Source organism: Salvia miltiorrhiza, chromosome 7, assembly GCF_028751815.1.
Source record: "Salvia miltiorrhiza cultivar Shanhuang (shh) chromosome 7, IMPLAD_Smil_shh, whole genome shotgun sequence".
Classification (NCBI taxonomy): domain Eukaryota; kingdom Viridiplantae; phylum Streptophyta; class Magnoliopsida; order Lamiales; family Lamiaceae; genus Salvia; species Salvia miltiorrhiza.
This window is the reverse complement of record NC_080393.1, coordinates 58182901-58208871: the sequence shown is the minus strand read 5'-3', so window position 1 is coordinate 58208871 and position 25971 is coordinate 58182901. Positions and strand designations below refer to the sequence as shown.

General features: G+C 35.5%; 2 protein-coding genes and 1 long non-coding RNA gene across 4 annotated transcripts; all 3 read left to right on the top strand.

Annotated features, from left to right (window-relative positions):
- Positions 1-273: 273 nt before the first annotated feature.
- On the top strand, positions 274-2485 carry LOC130995138 (ankyrin repeat-containing protein At5g02620-like). Its single transcript, XM_057920288.1, has 2 exons — positions 274-951; positions 1714-2485. The coding sequence occupies exons 1-2, from the start codon at positions 379-381 to the stop codon at positions 2374-2376; spliced, it is 1236 nt and encodes a 411-aa protein (XP_057776271.1). The 5' UTR covers positions 274-378; the 3' UTR covers positions 2377-2485.
- An 11712-nt stretch (positions 2486-14197) lies between these two features.
- LOC130995139 (uncharacterized) lies at positions 14198-18072 on the top strand. The gene is made up of 2 exons (XR_009092065.1): positions 14198-15321; positions 17847-18072. It is a non-coding gene; the product is annotated as an uncharacterized LOC130995139 (long non-coding RNA).
- A 1251-nt stretch (positions 18073-19323) lies between these two features.
- Positions 19324-21501, top strand: LOC130995137 (ankyrin repeat-containing protein At5g02620-like). 2 transcript variants are annotated; one of them, XM_057920287.1, is made up of 2 exons: positions 19324-20145; positions 20802-21501. In XM_057920287.1, exons 1-2 carry the CDS (start codon positions 19573-19575, stop codon positions 20814-20816), a joined length of 588 nt encoding a protein of 195 aa, XP_057776270.1. In that variant the 5' UTR covers positions 19324-19572; the 3' UTR covers positions 20817-21501. The 2 variants fall into 2 exon arrangements, with proteins under 2 accessions (XP_057776270.1, XP_057776269.1); XM_057920286.1 differs by having other exon boundaries at positions 20783-21501.
- The last annotated feature ends 4470 nt before the right edge of the window (positions 21502-25971 follow it).

Below are 25971 nucleotides of genomic sequence, written 5' to 3'. Positions count from 1 at the left end.
GATTTAGATCATGTGTGTGTGTTATATTTAATTGTTCATGATCTGATCATCTCTTATTCGTATATGTATTTTATTTGTTTGTTCACACTTCTCAAATTTCACGAAAAAAAATATGATTTTCACCTGATCCTTTTACCTTTACATTATATGTTGAAGAATGAACACAATAGAATAAAATTTCTACAAAGACCGAAGTTTAATACCAGGAAAGTGAGTATGAAACTCACCTCAAGTCTCAGTACTTAAGTAGGAAATTATGCAGAAAATTCTCTTAATGACCACTTTAAAAAATTGTCTTTATATAAACATCTCCAGAATTATTGACTGTCTCAACACCATCAACAACATAATCAAGAAATTAATATTCACAATCAGGCAATGGTTCGAGAAGTAATTAGAAAAAAGCTTTACGATGCAGCAACGCTAGGTGATGCAACAACGTTTCAAGAACTACTCCAAGAAGATCCATATCTTCTCGATGTAGTTTCATTTCCCGATTCAAGAAATCTCCTCCACATAGCAACAAGAAGCGGACAAGCAGCCATTGTCGAGGAGATATTAAGGATCAACCAACATCTAGCCTGGAGTTTGGACTCCCAAAAGTCGTCGTCTCTTCACATCGCAGCAGCAAAAGGGACAGTCGAAATCGCCTCAAAATTGCTAGCAATCGCCCCTCAGACGTGCTGGCTGCGCGACTGCCACGGCATGAATCCAGTTCATATTGCCGCCATGAATGGGCATGTCGAGATCTTGGAAGAGTTCATTCGACACGACCGTTTGCCTGCAACGGAGAAGGTGGATCACAGACAGACCGTCTTGCATTTGTGCGTGAAACATGGTCAGCTTAGAGTATTGCAGGTTTTAGTGAACCACTTTCGTGAGCTTGTCCATTTACAGGATGATTATGGAGAAACAGTATTGCATTTGGCTGTTAGGTACAAACAAGTCGAGGTTAGTAAGTTGTCTACATCGACTTTGTCACTTGATTAATTGACTCAATTTTGGTTTTAAACATTTTTATAATAGCAAAGATTATTTAATCAAATATTGATATAATATTAGTATTATTTTTTTACTTGGAAAAATGATCTATTTGATTACACAACTAAACAACTTTAAACAATCTTTAGTAAATTACTAAACTCTATAAAATTAATAAATTTCTCTCAACTTGGGTTAGTTAAAAAAATCATCAATTTCGATTCGTTTAAATCCCTATATGGGGACGGCTGAGTAGGATGAGATCCGGTGCCCCACAATTTTATGTGTACCACCATGTTCCATTCTTATATCTATTATTTTAAAAATAATTTTTATTAAAATAAAATTTATTATAACACTATGAATTATACTTAAATTTTATTTCAAATAATTTTTTTTTTTTTAAAGTATATACTATGACTTTGAATTTATCAACCAATTATTAGCTAATAAAAGTGAAATTAAATGATAAAAAATAATTATATACCCTAATTTGATGGAATAAACCCTAGTTAATAATCACAAAATTAAACTAAAGCATATAAAATTGAAATTGAAGAAAAAACATATCAGAAAATAAGTAAAATTGAAAGTGGGACACGAAGTGGGGCATAAAATGTGGTACACTGAATCTCGTTCCCGGGTGAGGTATTAAATTTTTCCAAATTTCCAAATTTTAAATATGAGTAATTCACCTTTATACTTCAAACTACTGACCTTTGATCATCTTAGATTGTTCGGTATTTGGTAGAAAATACTGGAGTTGAATATCAATGTTCAAGGAATTCCAATCGAGAAACAGCTTTGGACATCTCCCTCCAAAGCCCCCAAGACACAATTCAATCTGAGATAACAAAAATCCTCGAACATATAACCACAATAAAATTTTCAAATAGTAGTTTCAACAAGGTGCCGATTGAGGTGGTGTTGGGGATTCTGGCCCTGATCGCCGGCATGACGTTCCAGGCGGCGATCAACCCTCCCGGGGGCGTGTGGCAGGACGACTCGGCAACACACAAAGCCGGCACACCGATCATGGCGTCTACCAATCCCGAAAAGTACCAAGAATTCATGAATGCTAACATGAGTGCTTTTCTTTGGACAGTGTTCACAATCATAGGGCTCTGTATGCCGACGGAGAGGAAAATATCTTTGTGGATGGCTATCCTTACCGGATTTCTTTTCTCGTTGGTATTTTTCTGCACAAGTTTTACGACTTCCATGCAGATGCTAAATCACCCAACAAAACATCGTTCTCTCATCATATCAGCTGCCATTTCCTACTTCTATTCTCTTGGACTTGTTGCTTACTACAGATACGGTCCACCCATCGTGTCCTCCTTCTGCAACTATGTTAGAGCTTGGCGTCAGAGCTTTGTAATTACTAGTAATTAATCATAGTTAGTTAGTTAATCCAATATAAAAACTCAAACGCCTGTCCTTGTTATCAACGTAGTTAGTATTGCATTTCATGTTCCACTATATATATCATTACTTTTTTCAACTTCTACTGCTTTAATTTGATATTACATTTATTAATTAATTTAGATTCACTAAATCCAATTAGCCTTCATAATTATTGTTTTAACATATATACTATTTTGGCTGGACACGAGTTTTAATAAAAAAGTTAATGAATATTGTATTTTTAATAGATATATATATAGAGAGGGTCCCGTCATGTATAAAATGAGTGATAATATTGAATTAAGTGACTTAAGAAGAAATTAGGTTTAAGATTGAACAATGTTTATGTAATCATTCATGTATAAAATGAGTGATAATATTTTTAATAGATAGATAGAGAATTTTGATGATGCACATTTGGATATGCCTCTATTAAGTAATAGTTAGACATGATAGACAATATTTTTAAATCTTCTAGAATTTATATCCAGCAAATTGTATGTACTTGTACAATTCTCTAGCTATGACTTTTGGCTCTATTACACTATGTCGGTGACATTCTACTAGTATTTTGAGGTTACCTTTTGTATGTACATTGCATATGCCTCAATACAGTTTTTGGTATAATGCGATATGTATATATAACGCGTAATGTCTAAAAGGATACTTAAATAGTTTATATATAAATTTTATTGTGTAGATTGTTGCTCCTAGTTGTACAAATTAAATACTTCTAATTAAATGTATTACAATTGTGACCTACAAGTCATAGTATAATATGTCTACACTTAAAAATGATTCGACAAGTGCTGTTATTGGTCCCATAATTCATAGAGCAATTATGGAAACACCGCGTCCTACAGAATTTCTAGTATATATATATATATATATATATATATATATATATATATATGTGTAATACCCGGGCTTTTGATGACGTGTTTAATTGCTTGAGTTTGAGTAATTAGGGTTTAGATCCCTTGTTTGATTTACTTTGTAAATAGATGAGGAGTTATATGAAGTTTTCTTGTTATTTTTTTTAAGATGTTGAGATGTTCTTTCGATGATGTGAGAATGATGTGGGATTTTATATCCGTATTTGAGTTTGAGTATTTGAATAATTCGAGATAATTATTTGAATGAGAACGATGAACTCGGAAGTGAGATCTGAGTCCGTTAAGACGTTTTTGAAAATTTTGACTTTTTGACGATGAATAGTAAAATACTGCTATTTCGTCTTTTTGTCGACTTTCAAAATCTTACGTGCACGTCGTCGAGAAATATTCTTAGTTTTTCGATACAAGTCCAATAATGAAAGTTTTTATTTTTGGACGACGAGTGAATAGTAAATCGGGATTTCTCGATAAACGAACCGAGCTCGTTTATCAGAATTTTGAGAACGAGCTTGCGTTTTCTATATTTATATAGAATTACGAGTGCAATGAAAGTGAGTAGAGGTTGAGAGGGCGAGTAACAAAGAGTATGGGTTGTTAGTTGTTAAAACGAGACGAGACGAGATATTTAACGACTAACGGGTTAATATCCTAAATATCTAACCTACCCTACCCCTAACCACCCCCAAACCTCCCAAAACCCCTTTCCCCTCACTAACTCACGCTATATCAGCCCACACCACACACACAACTCACATATTCACACACACAACACCTAAAACACACACTACACACGCCATTTTCCATTTAAGTTTGGACGGAGCTTTTGACCTCCGATTTGAGCACCGAGACGAGCGCCGATCATCTTTTCGATCATGTATCTAAGTAGGTAAGATCTCTACCTACGTTTTGATGGTTTTATTTTCGATTTTCGTCGACGTCGAAAAACGTCGATTCTCGACTTTATTTTGAAACGACGTCGGATCGTCGTGAAATTTTAGTATGTTGTTCTTGGGTAGATGTTGAGCATGTTTAATGAAGGGAGTAAGAACGGAACGAACCGTAGCTATGAAACCCATGAGGGCAGCCCCGTTTTTCACATATTAGCTTGTCTTTCGATTTTTGTTTGATCGTTTTGACTTGATATTTGTGCTTAGGGGTATGCTAGGATCGATATATATTAAATTCGTATTTTTTTCAAGCACGAAAATTGTATAAGTTTTTAGAGCATGATTATTTAAATTCGTGAAGTTTGGGACGTTGCATAATGAATATTATTGCGTATATGTGTTCTACGATATCACATGAGCATGCTAATTGATTTACAATTTATGGATGATAATTGGTTGAACGAAATTAAAACTGGAATTCTGTCAAAATTTTACAGCAGTTTCAAGCTTATGTTTCGATGAGTTTTCATTGCTTGATGACTCTGAAATTTTAGTATGTTTATCTATGATATGTGTATTTCGTCGCTGCAAAATTTCATGTCTTTTGGATGATGTTTGTTATTTTAAAGATATTTTGAAAAATCCTTGACAGAATCTGTCAACTATTGGTAGACTTCACAAAAACGTTTATATCTATTAATCCATGAAGGATTTTGCATCACCGTTTTTTTTAAACGAAACTAGACTTCAATACTTTTCTAAAAACATAAGATTTCGATTTTTATGACCTCTGAAACAGAGCAGTTTATTATTTCAAAAATGCCCTGTTCTGCTGTCATATTTGTCCAACAGTAAAAGTGTATGAGTTTCATTGTTTATTTGGCAGATCATATGAACGTTTTCTCTTGTGAAATTTTAACCAAATCTTCAAGGATACCTTTAGTTTTGGATGATTAAATTTGATGGAATTTTATTAAGGTTTGCCTTGGTTTCTAATGGCCTAAACAAAATTGGCAAAAACTGTCAATCTTTGACAGCCTGCACTAAAAGAGCAATATCTCCAAAAACCTTTAACCTTTTTGGTTAACTACCATTTTTAGAGTGAACTACACTTCATGAAGTTTTTGAGATCAATTGGTATGAGAGTTTATGATGATTGAGTTGGTTGTTATGAATTTTTAAAGATGACACAAAAACAGCAAAACTTTCTAGAAAACAACTTGATTATATTTGTTTTGATGGATGATACGATATGACTAAATGGTGTGAGTTGTGAGAGTTATGATTAACGCACATAAATGTTGGTATCTGACACTCGAACAATTGGTGTCGAGTATAAATGATAGTTTACTGATAAAGAGTTTTGATGATTTTGAATTGTTTGGTTTGCGTTGAAAAGATGTCAAGATGTTAAGTTTTGAGTCGAGAGACGAGTTCACGTAGTGAGATTCACGCGTTGAAATCTCGTGGCTGACATTATATATGAATAGGTCATGCCGAAATTTTTAGTGAAATTAGAATTTGAGCATAGTCAATTCTTGTTGACCCGTGACTCAAATACATGCCTAATGGAAAGTTTAACTTTCTAATCGGTTAATTAGACGAGATGAGAGCGAATAGATCTGCTAAGAAAGTGGACTTTTCGATGTGTTAAATATTTCTTTTAATTGAAGCGCTACTAATTATAACATAAGGATGTTATAATTAATGAGTAATGACGAGAGATAATAATTGTTATATTGATTAACAATCAAGAGAGATGAACATTAGAGATACTAATGTTTCATAAAAGAGATTAGATTATTAATCGAGGTTTCTTTTATAACTTCTCACCAATTCTTCATAACGATGAAGGTCCTTTTGGGAAGTAACGACTTGAGGGAGAGAGTGACGTTACTCATTGATACAGAGACACAACGAGGTGGGCATTACTTTTACTATACGTATATAGAGATCCCCTGCTTGTCGTAGGCCTCTTATACGAATGAATGCATGAGATGATTTAACTGTTAATTTCAGTTTTATATATCTATCAAACGAGTTTAATGCTACCTTTGAGCAAGTTATTTCATGACAAAATCTTTGAGTTAAAGTTATTTCAAGTATTGTCTTGCCATAAAATGTTTAAATTTTAGTATGATATCTATCTGCTTTGGCTTTGCCAATGATGCAATCGAATTCGGGTCCTGAGCAGTTGATAGCTATCCTGCCAGGGCTAGTGTACACCAGTGACCGTGAGTCATCTAGCGGGTTGGCCGGTCAAGTGACCGTGAGAGGTGGCCACCTCTCCGGCACACAGTTTCAGATATGATAGATTACAAAAGAACTTAGTCTGATCAGACGAACTTTAAGAATCACAAATGAACTTAGTAAGCTTGGGCCCTTTTTAGCGAAAAACTCCCTCGCTGTACTGATTATGATGGCATGACAATTTATAGTTTTGAAGCATGTATTTTTATACCTAGGCATACGTGCCCACTGAGTGCTTTTGTACTCAGCCCTGCATATGTTTTCTAAATGTGCAGGTTGAGCTGATGTGATGATGGTGCTGCAATGAGCGGAGTCTCCAGGGTTGTTAATAAATAGTTAACCTGTCTAGAATATGTCTTCATACATATGTCTAGCTACTTTCCGCTGCAAGATGTTGTTGATGTTATAGTATGTTATGTCATACTTTGAGTCTTAAGAGAATGGTTTCATATGATGTATAACTTGATTAATGATATTAATTAAGTTTTATGTTGTCTTTCATAGACTGTTCAAAAGAGTATTAATGAGTAAATACGATGATTTTTCTTAAGTTAAGTAAGATTTACGGTTTCAAATGATGCCCCTTTCTTTCCCTTATTCTTTAACCCCATCCCTAGTCGTAGATCACTCGGCTTAACTATCCTTAGTTAAGGCGGGCTGTGACAGAGTGGTATCAGAGCGAAGGAAAGCTCTGAATTAGAAGTCTTGAGTTTAGTCTAGAATGAGTCACTAGACTAATAGTTATTAACAACCGTGAGCTCAGCGCACCATCACACCAGGCTCAACGAGGTATGTAAAATTTCAAAGTTTATTTGACGTTAAATTTTGAAGAGCATGATGTTGAGGTTATATGATGAGTTATGATGTTACACTTTAAAGGTGCATAGTTTGAGTTTGAGGATGACAACATGATTAATAATGAGTTATTATGTTGTAAGAGCATATGTTGATGTTACATGATGAATCATGAGAGCGTTTATATCATATGATGTTATATGATTGAGGATGCATAATTATGAGTTATGATGTGATGTATTTGAGATGTTTTGTGATGAGAATTGTTTGAGCAGTTGTGATAAGTCACGATGATTTAGATGAAGGAATCTAATGTCATTGTTAAGAGAGATTTTTTTTTACTAAGTAGAAGGATGAAATGAGAACTTAGAGCTAAAGCTTGAGAGAATTAGCAATTGCTTTAAGTACTTGTTGGTTTGAGTTATGAGCTTGAGTATAATAACATGATTAATGATGAGTTATTAGCATGCAGCAATGAGATATTGTACGATATGTTGAGTTGTTTTGTGACGCGAGTTTTGCTCACGCAACCTTAATGGTACTTGAGGAGGTATCATGAGCCATAGTCTTTGGAGATGGCTTTGAGAGAGAATTGTTGAGTTGTCTTACTGAGTCACGATGATTTAGATTAAGGGATCTAATATCATTGTTTAGAGAGGTTACCTACTATGTAAAGATGGGACGAGATGAGAATTTAGATGTTTTGAGCTTGAGTTTTAAGAGAACAGTACTACTTAGTAGGAGTTTTGCTAAGTTATGTTTTGTTTATTTCTGTTGCTGGAGCCAAGTAGAGTTAGTTCCTAGAGTCACCTTTAAGTTCTCCTTATAGATTGGCCAGGACTGTTGGCACTGCACGAAAGTGGACTGTTGTGAGATCGAACTCAGGGAAGATCGGATACGAGGACGAGGCGTACAGTATGTGGTACAGAGATACCCTAGTAGATTTTCAAACACATGTTCATAGACTATGAAAGGATGAAAGCCTTATGGTTGTTACTAGACTGGATGGCATCGTGCACCTAGTCCCCGTGCTACCAATCGAGTGGTAGGATTGAGCAAGGAAGAAAGCCACTCAATATGATGGGACATGTCGTCTTGAGCATTGGACCCACAGGAGATGGGATTTGTTACAGATACCCAGATTTTCTATGCGGATCTACTGACCGGATGCTTGTTTTCTACCAGGGACTCTAGAAGAGTGTAGTAGATATCGAGTCGATCCTTGAGTATCAGTTACCAAAGATGATAAAATGATAAACGATAATGAGGATGAAAAGTAGCCGAGGAGGGCTAGAGTTGATGAGGATGAGAAGAGAAGTCGATGTAGGCTAGAGCTAAGGATGATCTTGAGAGTATGCGCGGTACACCCTCGTTTTTGATTAGTTGCAATTACATTGCGATGTATATAACTTACTTAGGAGATACTGGTACTTGAGATTTTGACATGATGATAGATAAGCATGCGAATTTAGTACCCTACTGATGTTAAATAGATGGATGTTCCTAGTGTGCTAAAGTAGCAACTAGATGAGTTAACTGGTAGCAATTACCGTAGGAGGTCCAGACCGAGACATAGTACTATTAATGGTGTCGATTTAGAAGGGACATTACGATAGATACTATGGTTTTTGTAGGGTTTAAATAACCCCTTTATGTAAGCCCTCTAAAAAGAGGCATTCTACTGATGGATATATTAGGTTGACCAGAGTGGTCTTTTTGTTAGCATTTCGTGAGTGCTTATTGCCTTACAGATGAATGTTAAGGTGACCGTGAGGGTTTCCTTAAAGTTGAGTTAGTAAATTGAACTTGAGTTTTGAGGATGCTTAGAGCGTTGGTCGAGTTGAGTTTTCCTTTTGTGATTTCAAAAATGCCTCAAAGATGTCATCAAGAGTGTGATGTGAAGGATAGGCGGGATAATACTCCGCCACCACCACCGCAACATGAGAGGAGAGTCGAAAAATATTGAACTTTCGAAACAAGAGTCTAGAACATAGGACCCTGAGTTTAAGCTTTTAGCTTGCTGGTGTGAACTTAAGTTTTGTTATGTATAGTATGTTGAGGGTTTAGAAGACACAGAATTTCCAAGTTCGGGATAGTATATCCCGTGTGACTGGGGAGTGATTATGTTGGACCTGGCCAGTCCGCATGATCCAAATCTCAGTAGACGTGTTTTGGGTTTATAAACCCATGTGTTTCAACTTTCGGTTGAAAAGCCAGATGGGTTCTTACTCTAGGTCATTTTTGTTCGACCTGGTAGTTACTTCATTCTACCCTCTGGTCATTCATTTGAGTCTCTTGAACAATTTGTTTTGATGTCGTTCTAGTGTTGAACCCTTACAACTTTTGAGTTATCCTAGTAGATTCTTTTGATGTATTGTTCGCTAATATTTTCACCACGCCGCAAGTATACGGGTAGTTGTAATATATGGAAGCAAGGTCGTATCCCACAAGGATTAGTAGTTCAATCTAGTGATTATCCTAATTCATTTTACTCGACTATTTAGACTAAACGATTGAGTGATTGGTTTGATTATCTAACTAAATACTTAACAAGTGCAAAGACAAATAAAAATCAAATAAGCAAAGTGGATAAATAAGATGATTAAGGCGATTTAGGGACTAGGCATCGATGATTAAGCAAAGGACTTCAATTATAACTCAATACTAATCTTGACGAACCTAATTATCTAGAGTGATCTCCCAACTAGTTCTAGCCCCCTCCCGGACGACTAAAACGGTAGATTACGGGTCATAGTTGCCGTCCCCGGTCAACTTCTAACCTATAACTCCCAAAAGCACACAAAGATCGACATACTCTCACCCAACTCTCAACCTCCCGGTTATCGAATTGATATGTTTCAAACACCTTATCTATTGCAATTATCCTCTCCCGATTCAAAGTGCAAATTAGAAATGCATAGAATGTGGCCAACAATCCATACAAGAAATAAATCAAGGGTTTGAAAAGATAATGTGCAAAGGAACAAACAAGATTTATATTGAGCACAAATAATCAATCCATTACAATAATCATCTAGCCTAATCCCCAAATCAAAGAGAAATTTAGCCTATCATGTTCAACAATAACATACCCAATGAAAAGAGAAACATAAATGAAAGAGAGAGAAAGAATGAACAAATCCTATTGAGAAGCTTGCTTCAATCCTCTCTCCTCTTCAATGCCTTCTTCAAATGGGTAGGAAATGAGTGTTAATGGGGGTTAGGGCTTGGATATGGAGGTAGGAATGAGTAAATGAATGTTGGGGATGATGAATAATGTGAGGAAAAGGGGGAGAAAGGGGTTTAAGGGCTGAAAAACGCGACTCCGCTCTTTTCCCGCGGTCATGGCCCGCGCCCGTGGTGCTCAAACGTGGGCAAAACTCAGGGAACCCGCGGTCCCGCCCCGCGGCCGCGGGTGGTGACCGCGGTACACCCCTGGAATTGGGAACAGCTGACCCGCGGTCCCACCCCGCGGCCGCGGGTGGTGACCGCGGGGTACTGGGCGTTTTGCACAGTCCGCTCGTTTTGCTCCGTTCTCCCTCGTCCGGACTCGGATTTGGTCGCCGTTTGCGCTCACGGATTCCTCTCGAGACGTACTTCAATCTCATATCTTCAAAATGCTCCAATTAATCCTTTATTTTTCCTGAAATTACTCCAAAACTACACCAAGATATCAAATCTTCATAAAACTAAATATTCGGGCACAAACAAGCATTCACAAGCAAAACATGAAGGGAAATGACAACAAAACATGTGGAATTGAGGTATGAAAACCATGTTTGTCATGTATAAGACTAGTGAGAGGCACGTCAGAAGACTTTAACACCCAAGCAACTGGTAAACTACACCTGAGAACAATTCAAGGCTACTCTTGAGAAATTTGTACCAAGGAGTACAGTAAGCAGCAAGAGGCTGACTATTGAAGTTTGATGCAAGGAAAGAAATCGGTTGTAGAGTATAACCGAGAATTCTGTGAGCTATCACGATTTGCTCATCAGAAGATGGATACTGATGATGAGATGTCTGAGTTTTATGTGCCGGTTTAAGGCAGGACTTTAAGGTAGTATTGGGCAAGTTATTGGATGCATCAGTTAGAATCCTGTTTAATACAGGAGCCTCGCATTCTTTAAGTGTTGGAAGCATGTTACCTTCAAACTCGAACCAAAACGAGCTAGTCCCAAGTTGAGAGTAATCACTCCTGTAGGAAGAGCTACTACAGTTCTCACATGATTTCTAAATTAGAGTTTGAGTTAGGATCACTAAAGATGAAAACAAGAACCTTGCACTTAATGCCTATGTGGAACGTAGACATTATTCTAAGGATGGACTGGTTAGCAGAGAACTTTGCCCCGATTGATTGTTAGAAGAGACAGATAACTTTCCAACCACCTGGGAAGGAACAGACATGTTTTCACGGCATTGATAGAAAGAAGAGAGTTCCAATCATTTCGGCACTTCAGGCGTCGAAATTGGTAAAGAAGAAAGGAGCACAAGCTTACCTAGTTTACTTGAATGATGAAGGAGAATCAAGTAAAAACTTTGAGGATGTAGTAGTGGTAAGGGAATATAGAGATGTATTTCCCGAGGTCTTACCAGGATTGCCACCAACAAGATAGTTGGAGTTCACTATCGACCTAGAACCTGGATCAGCACTAGTGTCGAAGGCACCCTATAGAATGGCGCCTAAGGAGCTACAAGAGCTGAAGATTCAGCTACAAGAATTGCTCGAGTTAGGTTTTATTAGACGTAGTGTATCCCCGTGGGGAGCACCAGTCTTTTTTGTCAAAAAAGAAGGATGACACGTTGAGAATGTGCATAGATTATCGAGAGCTGAATAAATTGACACTCAAGAACAAATATCCTTTGCCGAGGATAGATGACTTGTTTGATCAATTACGAGGAGCGAGTTTTTCTTGAAAGTTGACTTGAGATCATAATACCACTAGTTCAAATTTTGACAGGAGGATACACCTAAGACAACTTTTCAAATGAGGTATGAGCACTATGAGTTCATAGTTATGCCATTCGGTTTGACGAAGGCACCAGTAGTTTTCATGGATCACATGAATCGAGTGTTCCATCAATAACTGGATAAATTTATCCTAGTTTTCATAGATGATATTCTCATCTATTCGAAGAATGAGCAGGAGCGCCAAAACATTTGAGAACGATGTTGGAAACGCTAAGAGTTGAGAAGCTTTTTGCCAAATTCACCAAGTGCGAGTTTTGGTTGAACGAAGTAACTTTTCTAGGACATATTGTATCATCCAAAGGAATTAAAGTTGACCCCGTCAAGGTACAAGCTGTACATGAGTGGAGATCACCAACTACGCCTAACGAGATTTGCAGCTTTTTAGGCTTAGCAGGATACTAGAAGAGGTTTATTGAAGGATTTTCCACGATAGCAAGACCGAGAAAAGAAGCTAAGTACAATTGGAAAGAGGAGTGTAAAGAGAGTTTTTAAGAGCTTAAAGGAAATTGACTACAACACCAGTGCTGCTAGTCCCGGAAATGGATAAAGAGTATACCATCTACACAGATGCGTCAAAGAATGGGCTAGGATGTGTTTTGATGCAAGAAGGAAGAGTTATAGTCTATGCATCACGACAACTTAGATCCCACGAGATAAATTATCCAATGCATGATTTAGAGCTTGCAGCCGTTGTGCATGCCCAAAAAAAAAAAAAAAAAAAATTTGGAGACATCATCTCTACGGAGTTAGATGTGAGATTTTCACGGACCACAAAACTTTGAAATACTTTTTCAAGCATAAGGATATTAACATGAGGCAAATGAGATGGCTCGAATTAGTAAAGGATGTTAACTGCGACATTAACTATCACCCTGGCAAGGCCAATGTAGTAGCCGATGCATTGAGCCGAAAGGTCTCGTCAAAGTTAGGATGTATTCTCACGAGAGAGGATGAGCTTATAAAGGACTTTGACAAGATGAGGATAGAGATGATAAAACCACCAGGGACGATAGCAAGTATTGTTGCGACGATGCCTAGTTTGAGGAAAATGGTGATTGAAGCACAAGGAAAGATGAGACAATGAACAAGTTACGAGAAAGGATAAGAGCAGGAGATCTCAAGAGTTACAAAAAAAAAAAAAAATCAGACAATGCTATCTTATTTGAGGGGAGAAGATGCATTCCCCGCGATGATGAACTTAAGAATACGATCATGAGTGAGACTCATAACACGCCTTACACCGCCCACCCAGGAGGCACAAAGATGTATCAGGTTGTAAAAAAATAGATTTTTGTGGGACGGAATGAAATGAGACATAGCTTCGTTTGTAGAGCGATGCTTAGCTTGTCAGCAAGTGAAAGCATTACACCAACGACCCTATGGGAAGTTAAAACCGTTGGAGAATCCCGAGTGGAAATGGGATCACATAGCGATGGATTTTGTGACAGCTTTACCCAAAAGTCAAAGAGGAAATACAGCAATTTGGGTGATTGTAGATCGACTAACAAAATCTGCACATTTCATACCGATCCTAATCGCGTATGGACCAGATAAGTTATCACAATTGTACGTTCGTGAGATTATAAGATTGCATTGAGTACCGGTGTAGATCACCTCAGAAAAAAAAAAAATTTACATCACGTTTTTGGATGAGTTACAGAAAGAGTTGGGTACAAGGATGAATGTTAGCATAGCAGGCGATAGAAGATATTATAGGAACTACTATCCTTGATAGAGGAGTAAATTGGGAGAATGTGTTGCCACTAATTGAGTTTACCTATAAGATGTGAGACAAAGTTTCGAGATAAGAGACAAAGTTTTCTTGAAGGTTTCACCCTCAAAGGGGATGAATAGATTTGGAGTTAAAGGACAGCTTAGACCCAGAGTTATAAGTCCTTACGAGATATTGCAAAAGATAGGTCAATAGCGTATAGGTTGGCTTTGCCACCTAGCTTTGGAAATGTGCATAACGTGTTTCACGTGTCACAATTGAGAGGATATATATTTTCGACCCAAACCATGTGGTTTACTAAGAAGAAATGATCTTAGAACCAGACTTGAGTTATGAAGAGAGACCTCAGATGATGCTAGATCATAAAATTCGGCAATTGAGTAATAAGTCGATTGCATTGGATAAGGTCCAATGGAGATATGATAGTTAGAAAGAAGTGGAAAGAGAGCTTGAGGATAAGATGTGAGAGAAGTACCTGAAACATTTACAAGAGGTACAAATTTCGGGACGAAATTTATTTTAAGGGGGAGGGTATGTAATACCCGGGCTTTTGATGACGTGTTTAATTGCTTGAGTTTGAGTAATTAGGGTTTAGATCCCTTGTTTGATTTACTTTGTAAATAGATGAGGAGTTATATGAAGTTTTCTTGTTATTTTTTTAAGATGTTGAGATGTTCTTTCGATGATGTGAGAATGATGTGGGATTTTATATCCGTATTTGAGTTTGAGTATTTGAATAATTCGAGATAATTATTTGAATGAGAACGATGAACTCGGAAGTGAGATCTGAGTCCGTTAAGACGTTTTTGAAAATTTTGACTTTTTGACGATGAATAGTAAAATACTGCTATTTCGTCTTTTTGTCGACTTTCAAAATCTTACGTGCACGTCGTCGAGAAATATTCTTAGTTTTTCGATACAAGTCCAATAATGAAAGTTTTTATTTTTGGACGACGAGTGAATAGTAAATCGGGATTTCTCGATAAACGAACCGAGCTCGTTTATCAGAATTTTGAGAACGAGCTTGCGTTTTCTATATTTATATAGAATTACGAGTGCAATGAAAGTGAGTAGAGGTTGAGAGGGCGAGTAACAAAGAGTATGGGTTGTTAGTTGTTAAAACGAGACGAGACGAGATATTTAACGACTAACGGGTTAATATCCTAAATATCTAACCTACCCTACCCCTAACCACCCCCAAACCTCCCAAAACCCCTTTCCCCTCACTAACTCACGCTATATCAGCCCACACCACACACACAACTCACATATTCACACACACAACACCTAAAACACACACTACACACGCCATTTTCCATTTAAGTTTGGACGGAGCTTTTGACCTCCGATTTGAGCACCGAGACGAGCGCCGATCATCTTTTCGATCATGTATCTAAGTAGGTAAGATCTCTACCTACGTTTTGATGGTTTTATTTTCGATTTTCGTCGACGTCGAAAAACGTCGATTCTCGACTTTATTTTGAAACGACGTCGGATCGTCGTGAAATTTTAGTATGTTGTTCTTGGGTAGATGTTGAGCATGTTTAATGAAGGGAGTAAGAACGGAACGAACCGTAGCTATGAAACCCATGAGGGCAGCCCCGTTTTTCACATATTAGCTTGTCTTTCGATTTTTGTTTGATCGTTTTGACTTGATATTTGTGCTTAGGGGTATGCTAGGATCGATATATATTAAATTCGTATTTTTTCAAGCACGAAAATTGTATAAGTTTTTAGAGCATGATTATTTAAATTCGTGAAGTTTGGGACGTTGCATAATGAATATTATTGCGTATATGTGTTCTACGATATCACATGAGCATGCTAATTGATTTACAATTTATGGATGATAATTGGTTGAACGAAATTAAAACTGGAATTCTGTCAAAATTTTACAGCAGTTTCAAGCTTATGTTTCGATGAGTTTTCATTGCTTGATGACTCTGAAATTTTAGTATGTTTATCTATGATATGTGTATTTCGTCGCTGCAAAATTTCATGTCTTTTGGATGATGTTTGTTATTTTAAAGATATTTTGAAAAATCCTTGACAGAATCTGTCAACTATTGGTAGACTTCACAAAAACGTTTATATCTATTAATCCATGAAGGATTTTGCATCACCGTTTTTTTTAAACGAAACTAGACTTCAATACTTTTCTAAAAACATAAGATTTCGATTTTTATGACCTCTGAAACAGAGCAGTTTATTATTTCAAAAATGCCCTGTTCTGCTGTCATATTTGTCCAACAGTAAAAGTGTATGAGTTTCATTGTTTATTTGGCAGATCATATGAACGTTTTCTCTTGTGAAATTTTAACCAAATCTTCAAGGATACCTTTAGTTTTGGATGATTAAATTTGATGGAATTTTATTAAGGTTTGCCTTGGTTTCTAATGGCCTAAACAAAATTGGCAAAAACTGTCAATCTTTGACAGCCTGCACTAAAAGAGCAATATCTCCAAAAACCTTTAACCTTTTTGGTTAACTACCATTTTTAGAGTGAACTACACTTCATGAAGTTTTTTAGATCAATTGGTATGAGAGTTTATGATGATTGAGTTGGTTGTTATGAATTTTTAAAGATGACACAAAAACAGCAAAACTTTCTAGAAAACAACTTGATTATATTTGTTTTGATGGATGATACGATATGACTAAATGGTGTGAGTTGTGAGAGTTATGATTAACGCACATAAATGTTGGTATCTGACACTCGAACAATTGGTGTCGAGTATAAATGATAGTTTACTGATAAAGAGTTTTGATGATTTTGAATTGTTTGGTTTGCGTTGAAAAGATGTCAAGATGTTAAGTTTTGAGTCGAGAGACGAGTTCACGTAGTGAGATTCACGCGTTGAAATCTCGTGGCTGACATTATATATGAATAGGTCATGCCGAAATTTTTAGTGAAATTAGAATTTGAGCATAGTCAATTCTTGTTGACCCGTGACTCAAATACATGCCTAATGGAAAGTTTAACTTTCTAATCGGTTAATTAGACGAGATGAGAGCGAATAGATCTGCTAAGAAAGTGGACTTTTCGATGTGTTAAATATTTCTTTTAATTGAAGCGCTACTAATTATAACATAAGGATGTTATAATTAATGAGTAATGACGAGAGATAATAATTGTTATATTGATTAACAATCAAGAGAGATGAACATTAGAGATACTAATGTTTCATAAAAGAGATTAGATTATTAATCGAGGTTTCTTTTATAACTTCTCACCAATTCTTCATAACGATGAAGGTCCTTTTGGGAAGTAACGACTTGAGGGAGAGAGTGACGTTACTCATTGATACAGAGACACAACGAGGTGGGCATTACTTTTACTATACGTATATAGAGATCCCCTGCTTGTCGTAGGCCTCTTATACGAATGAATGCATGAGATGATTTAACTGTTAATTTCAGTTTTATATATCTATCAAACGAGTTTAATGCTACCTTTGAGCAAGTTATTTCATGACAAAATCTTTGAGTTAAAGTTATTTCAAGTATTGTCTTGCCATAAAATGTTTAAATTTTAGTATGATATCTATCTGCTTTGGCTTTGCCAATGATGCAATCGAATTCGGGTCCTGAGCAGTTGATAGCTATCCTGCCAGGGCTAGTGTACACCAGTGACCGTGAGTCATCTAGCGGGTTGGCCGGTCAAGTGACCGTGAGAGGTGGCCACCTCTCCGGCACACAGTTTCAGATATGATAGATTACAAAAGAACTTAGTCTGATCAGACGAACTTTAAGAATCACAAATGAACTTAGTAAGCTTGGGCCCTTTTTAGCGAAAAACTCCCTCGCTGTACTGATTATGATGGCATGACAATTTATAGTTTTGAAGCATGTATTTTTATACCTGGGCATACGTGCCCACTGAGTGCTTTTGTACTCAGCCCTGCATATGTTTTCTAAATGTGCAGGTTGAGCTGATGTGATGATGGTGCTGCAATGAGCGGAGTCTCCAGGGTTGTTAATAAATAGTTAACCTGTCTAGAATATGTCTTCATACATATGTCTAGCTACTTTCCGCTGCAAGATGTTGTTGATGTTATAGTATGTTATGTCATACTTTGAGTCTTAAGAGAATGGTTTCATATGATGTATAACTTGATTAATGATATTAATTAAGTTTTATGTTGTCTTTCATAGACTGTTCAAAAGAGTATTAATGAGTAAATACGATGATTTTTCTTAAGTTAAGTAAGATTTACGGTTTCAAATGATGCCCCTTTCTTTCCCTTATTCTTTAACCCCATCCCTAGTCGTAGATCACTCGGCTTAACTATCCTTAGTTAAGGCGGGCTGTGACAATATATATATATATATATATATATATATATATATATTATATTCATTATAATACTATTACCCGATCTTGCTGGAATTGCATTAGCATAGGTTTTAATTAATGGATTTTGGTTTTGTTAAATCGATCCATATGTTTTATATTGACTTCTATGCACTATCAAACAAAAGAAAAGATAAACAAAAGGAAAAAGGGCAGAGAGAGAGAGAGAAAGAGAGAGGAAATGCTTGGTTCTTGTATCTATCTATACCGCACATTAATCAATTGTTTTGTTAAAGAATGAAGTATATAGTTTAATATGAAAGATAAGCTAGTAAAAAACGCAAAATCTTGAGTACATTCGGGTACACCGTACAATCGGGTTGACCCGTATCCAAAATAGTATTATTTATATAATTTGGATCAGGATATGAGTTCAAATAAGGATACAGGTCAAAGTTTAAGTGAAGGTGCAACTCAATTATACGGTACACCCGGATGCATGTAAACAAGACCACCTCAGTAAAAAAAATATATATGGTATAAGCTGATCGAGATCATTTGTTAATGAAAATGAATTTTAATTTTGGAATATCATATCCCTTTATAATATTTTATAATTTAAAATCCATTGTTTGCAAAAGAGATAATTATTGTAGAAATACTGATACATAACTAATCTAAAATGGCTTAGTGGCTTTAGTTATGAGAGGAAATCTCTTAGTGGTTTTAGTTATGATACATAACTAATCTAAAATGGCTTCACATTCGTACAAAATTAGATAATTGTAACCTGCCAAAATTAGGAAGCTTTACATAATATTTATCTTATATGTAATAGGAAAATGAATTTAATATGTAGTCTATTTACTACATGACATCTAAAATATCATTATTCAATATTTTCTCAAAATATAATTAGGGTTAGAAAATATATGAAGGTATCAGTAAGAACCACATCTTTTCATGTGAATTGAGAACCATGCACAAATACATAAAATACATGAATAAAAGATGGTAAAATCACGAATAATCTCTTATTCGTATATGTATTTTATTTGTTTGTTCACACTTCTCAAATTTCACGAAAAAAATATGATTTTCACCTGGTCCTTTTACCTTTACATTATATGTTGAAGAATGAACACAATAGAATAAAATTTCTACAGAGACCGAAGTTTATTACCAGGAAAGTGAGTATGAAACTCACCTCAAGTCTCAGTACTTAAGTAGGAAATTATGCAGAAAATTCTCTTAATGACCACTTTAAAAAATTGTCTTTATATAAACATCGCCAGAATTCTTGACTGTCTCAACACCATCAACAACATAATCAAGAAATTAATATTCACAATCAAGCAATGGTTCGAGAAGTAATTAGAAAAAAGCTTTACGATGCAGCAACACTAGGTGATGCAACAACGTTTCAACAACTACTCCAAGAAGATCCATATCTTCTCGATGTAGTTTCATTTCCCGATTCAAGAAATCTCCTCCACATAGCAACAAGAAGCGGACAAGCAGCCATTGTCGAGGAGATATTAAGGATCAACCAACATCTAGCCTGGAGTTTGGACTCCCAAAAGTCGTCGTCTCTTCACATCGCAGCAGCAAAAGGGACAGTCGAAATCGCCTCAAAATTGCTAGCAATCGCCCCTCAGACGTGCTGGCTGCGCGACTGCCACGGCATGAATCCAGTTCATATTGCCGCCATGAATGGGCATGTTGAGATCTTGGAAGAGTTCATTCGACACGACCGTTTGCCTGCAACGGAGAAGGTGGATCACAGACAGACCGTCTTGCATTTGTGTGTGAAACATGGTCAGCTTAGGGTATTGCAGGTTTTAGTGAACCACTTTCGTGAGCTTGTCCATTTACAGGATGATTATGGAGAAACAGTATTGCATTTGGCTGTTAGGTACAAACAAGTTGAGGTTAGTAAGTTGTCTACATCGACTTTCTCACTTGATTAATTGACTCAATTTTGGTTTTAAATATTTTTATAATAACAAAGATTATTTAATCAAATATTGATATAATATTAGTATTTTTTTTTACTTGGAAAAATGGCCTATTTGATTACACAACTAAACAACTTTATTTGATTAATAAACTCTATAAAATTAATAAATTTCTCTCAACTTGGGTTAGTTAAAAAAGTCATCAATTTCGATTCGTTTAAATCCCTATATGGGGACGGGTGAGGTATTAAATTTTTCCAAATTTCGGTATGTGTATTTGGTTAAACCTTTACTTTTTAAATATGAGTAAAGAAAGGCTAAACAGAGAATGCTAAATATTTAGAGAATAAAGAATTCGTGAAACAAAAACGAACAGATGTATAAATTTGATGAATAAATCAATGTACCGCATGAACAACAATTTGCCTCAGGTTCGAATCCCGCTGATGGCGAGTTTTTCTCTTTTTTTACCAAATATGTATGTTCCTTAGTTATATTAATTTGTTCGTAAAATGTATAGATTTATTCAAAATAAAATATAAAATAATTCTCTGTTTAACTTGACCCTTCACCTTTATACTTCAAACTACTGACGGTTTGATCATCTTAGATTGTTCGGTATTTGGTAGAAAACACTGGAGTAGAATATCAATGTTCAAGGAATTCCAATCGAGAAACAGCTTTGGACATCTCCCGCCAGAGCCCCCAAGACACAATTCAATCTGAGATAACAAAAATCCTCGAACAAATAACGATAATAAAAATTTCAAATACCAGTTTTAACAAGGTGCCGATTGAGGTGGTGTTGGGGATTCTGGCCCTGATCATCGGCATGACGTTCCAGGCGGCGATCAACCCTCCCGGGGGCGTGTGGCAGGACGACTCGGCAACACACAAAGCCGGCACACCGATCATGGCGTCTACCAATCCCGAGAAGTACGAAGAATTCGTAGAAGCTAACATGAGTGCTTTTCTTTGGTCAGTGCTAACAATCATAGGGCTCTGTACGCCGACGGAGAGGAAAATATCTTTGTGGATGGCTATCCTTACCGGATTTTTTTTCTCGTTGGTATTTTTCTGCTTAAGTTTTACGACTTCCATGTGGATGCTAAATCACCCAACAAAACATCGTTCTCTCATCATATTAGCTGCCATATACTACTTCTGTGATCTTGGACTTGTTCCTTATTACAGATACGGTCCACCCATCGTGTCCTCCTTCTACAACTATGTTAGAGCTTGGCGTCAGAGCTTTGTAATTACTAGTAATTAATCATAGTTAGTTAGTTAATCCAATATAAAAACTCAAACACCTGTCCTTGTTATCAACGTAGTTAGTATGGCATTTCATGTTCCACTATATATATCAATCATTACTTTTTTTCAACTTCTACTGCTTTAATTTGATACTCCCTCTGTCCCTGAAATGGCTTCCTCTTTGGGGACGGCACGGGTTTTAATAAAAAGTTGTAAAGTGTATTGATAATGGAGAAAAAGTGATATAATTATTATTGGAAGTTGTGAAAAGTGTTATAATTAGTATTGATAGTGGTGAAAAGTGAAAAGTAAGAATAAATAAAGTATTATTAGTGGTGGGGTACGTCCCAAAAATGGAAAGAAAGAAAGAAAGAGGAAGTTATTTGGGGGACGTCCCAAAATGGAAAAAAAGGAAGTTATTTTAGGGACGGAGGGAGTATTACATTTATTAATTAATTTAGATTCACTAATCCAATTAGCTTTCATAATTATATACTATTTTGGCTGGACACGAGTTTTAATAAAAAAGTTAATGAATATTGTATTTTTAATAGTTATATAGAGGGTCCCGTCATGTATAAAATGAGTGATAATATTGAATTAAGTGACTTAAGAAGAAATTTAGATGAGATAGATAAGATTAATAGGATTAGAGGGGTGATTGATTAAACAATCTACCCAACTCTGAAGTGGTAAATAATCACTATTTTGAATGATTGGATGTGGGTTGATTATCTATCACTCATTTGAATCCGGGTTCATATCATGACAGTCTCGCTAGCACCGCGTCTCCGGGGCTACTGATAACAATTTTCTCGAGATCTCGACGTGCCCTTGCGCTGCTGCTGTAATGGGCAGAGGCGACAGTTGTTGGGAGTCTAAAATCCGAGCATCATAGAGTTTCTTTTCTACTGCTTCTGCAGCAATTCTTTTCTTTATTTCTTTCTCTGCTTTCTCCTTTTTTTATTTTATATTCACAAACGTCTCCTACTCTCGCAATATATCTATCTATATCTATACTAATAGAAAAAGAGGCTAAGGCAGTCTAAGGGCAACTTGTTGATTGCCTATTTTACCCTTACTATATATTTTATTTTAAAAGTATTTTATATATTACATGTATTTATAAGAATATATTAATTCATTAGATATTACACTAAATCTATGTGATATATATCTATAGCTATTGATTAGGCTTATAAATAAATATATCCATCCAATAAATTATCTAACAAAAGTAATGAATGAATAATTTCTTTGAGATAATAAATTATCAAATAAAATAACATTAATCATGTGATATATATCTATAGCTATTGATAAGGCTTATAGATAAATATATCCATTCAATAAATTATCTAATAAAAGTAATAAATTAATAGATTTTTTAAAATAATAGATTATCAAATAAAATAACTATAATTACACGTACAACGTACGTTCTTTCTGCTAGTATGTCTAAAAAAGAATCTCGCATGACAAGGTTGACCCAAATACATTTCTACCTAATTTCCTCACTGCTTGGTCGCAATTCAGAAAAGGACCTCACATTAAAGTAAGGGTAATTTGAAACAAAATTCTACCTAATTTCGGGTAAAGCAATGTATAATCTCTTGGCCGGCTAGGGTGTTTACTTTGAGCCATAGAAATTAGGGTTAACTGTAATTTAAAGTATCCATATTGGTGTTACATGATAGCTTACTTGATGAGGAGGGACCACATTGTGTAAAGAGGCTGCATTGGAATTACATGATAGCCTACATGATTTTTTTAGTTTTGAGTTTTATGCTTTTCACTTAAATTTAATTGCTCAAATGTAAATAACACATTTTATTAATAATTAAAATTCCATTAAAATAAAAAACCTAAAAATTACATAAAAAAAAAATGAAAAAAAATTGAACAGTCAAAAAAGCACGGAAATCGAGGCAGTCAAATTCAAAATTCGATTTTTTTTTAATCGCGCGTGTAAAACACACGCTGATTTTGATCACGCGTGTAGCCCTCGTGTAACTTAGGACTGCATTGCCTTACACGATGCGAGCCTTACACGAGTAGGCCGCTATCGTGTAGCCGATGCGGATGCTCTGAATTTTAGCTTGTGTTTGATTTATGACCTCATCAGTTTTATTTATATTTAACTAACGTTTTCGCTCGTGTTTGATTTCGACTTTAAAAATCTCATTATACTAACCTGTAAAATACTAGGTATTTCGCATTCAAGCTTCATTGTTTCGACGTCTCAACTCAATAAAATTATTTTTATTTTGTTAAATTAACAATTAGGTTAAGAAAAAATGGTCCATGATCGACTCAAATTCATGACCTTTGGATATTAGAGCTGTCAAATAGGTCGGGTTGGGCTAGTTCGGCCCGACCCATCGGGCTTTTAGATTGTACAAGGTCGGGCCGGGCTGGCCAAAAATCTAATCGGGCTACAATTTCTCAAGCCTAGCCCAGTGCCATTCGAGCCATTGGACGGTTTGGCCAAACTCGTCCTATGATTTTTCTTTCTTAAATTTTATTTTTTATATAAAATGATGAAAAATAAAATAAAATAAAGTGGAGAAAGAGACCATCAAAATTGATTTATTAATAATTAATAATTGTCAGATGAGTTTTTTTGTAAATATTTTGAGTGAACGGGGATAAAAATATAAAGGTATATGTCCTAAAATAGAAAGACCATACTAATTAATTGTGAACGAACGAAAATTGAAAAAAAAAACTACGCTTATCGTAGAGCTAAGCACTCTTTTGCTAAAAGGATCCCTTCTCGAAGAGCTAATTAAACACTCTTCCATTTCTGCATCAAGGGATGAACTACAACACCTCGCACAACGTTTGATCATCTATGATGTAAACGCCCATTCCCACTCCGTCATCATGTCTAGTTACACATTATTATGTCTTTGGTCTTTGAAATCAATTGAAATGGTTTCACACTGCTTTACTAATACTAAAACATTGCACAGAATTTCCTGTAACAACCATATATTATAGTTTATACTGCATAATATATTATTATATGCATCATACTGTTACTCAACCATATATATATATAGGGAGGGGGCCGCTCCAATGAGACCCCCTAATTTTAGTGAGATCTAGGGCACGATCTGGTGCGTTTATTTCATCAATCATATGGCTGATATTGTATCTGGAGGGTGATTTTTTTTCGCAGGGTTCGAATCCTGGAGGGAGCAGAATATTTTAAATTTTGTTATTCATCAGTATATATGCCTTGTTCATCAGTATATATGTCTTATTCATTACCAATTTTATAAATTTTGTTTTTCATCAGTATATACACATCTTGTTCGTTAGATATACGTCTTGTTCATTAGTATTATATATCTTATTTATTGTACTCATGTTACACGAAAAATAGGGGTCTCACTGGAGCTCGCCCCTATATAGGGAATATATATATATATATATATATATATATATATATATATATATATATATATATATATAGGGAGAGGTTCAGGAAAGAACCATAAATAAAAAAAGAACGGAGAACCATTTTCAGCCATTCGATCATCAAGATCTACGGTGGATACATCATCTTGTTAGATGAATGCAGATCCTGGGTTCGAATCCTGAAGTGAGAAATTTTTTTTATTTTTTTGAGTGCATTAATTTTAACAGCAAATGCATTAATTTTTACAGTGAATGCATTAGATTTGATGGTTCTCCCGTTCTCACAAATAATGTAGTTCTCTCTAGAACCACACCCTATATATATATATATATATATATATAGAAGGGTTCAACAGAGAAGCTAAATATTGTGGAGAATAGAGAATTCGTAAAATAAAAACGAACAGATCTATAATTTTAATGAACATATCAATGTACCACATGAACAACAATTTGCCCCGGGTTCGAATCCTGCTGGTGGCGAGTTTTTCTATATTTTTACTAAATACGTCTGTTCAATAGTTATGTTGATCTGTTCGTAAACTATATAGATTTGTTCATGATGAATAAAAAGATAATTCTCTGTTGAACTCAACCCTATATATATATATATATATATATATATATATATTATTGTTTATATTGCATGATAGTAATACTATTACTCGATCTTGCGGGAATTGCATTAGCATAGGTTTTAATTAATGGATTTTGGTTTTGTTAAATCGATCCATATGTTTTAGATTGACTTCTATGCACTATCAAACAAAAGAAAAGAAAAACAAAAGGAAAAAGGGCAGAGAGAGGGAGAGAGGAAATGCTTGGTTCTTGTATCTATCTATACCGCACATTAATCAATTGTTTTGTTAAAGAATGAAGACAGATTTGCATTAATTAGCATATAATATGAAAGATTAGCTAGTAAAAAACACAAAATCTTGAGTACACCCGGGTATATCGTACAATCGGGTATTATTTATATGATTTGGGTCAGGATATGAGTTCAAATAAGGATACGGGTCAAAGTTTAAGTGAATGTGCAACCCAATTATACGGTACACTCGGATGTAAACAAGACCACCTCAGTAAAAAATATATATATAGTATAAGCTGATC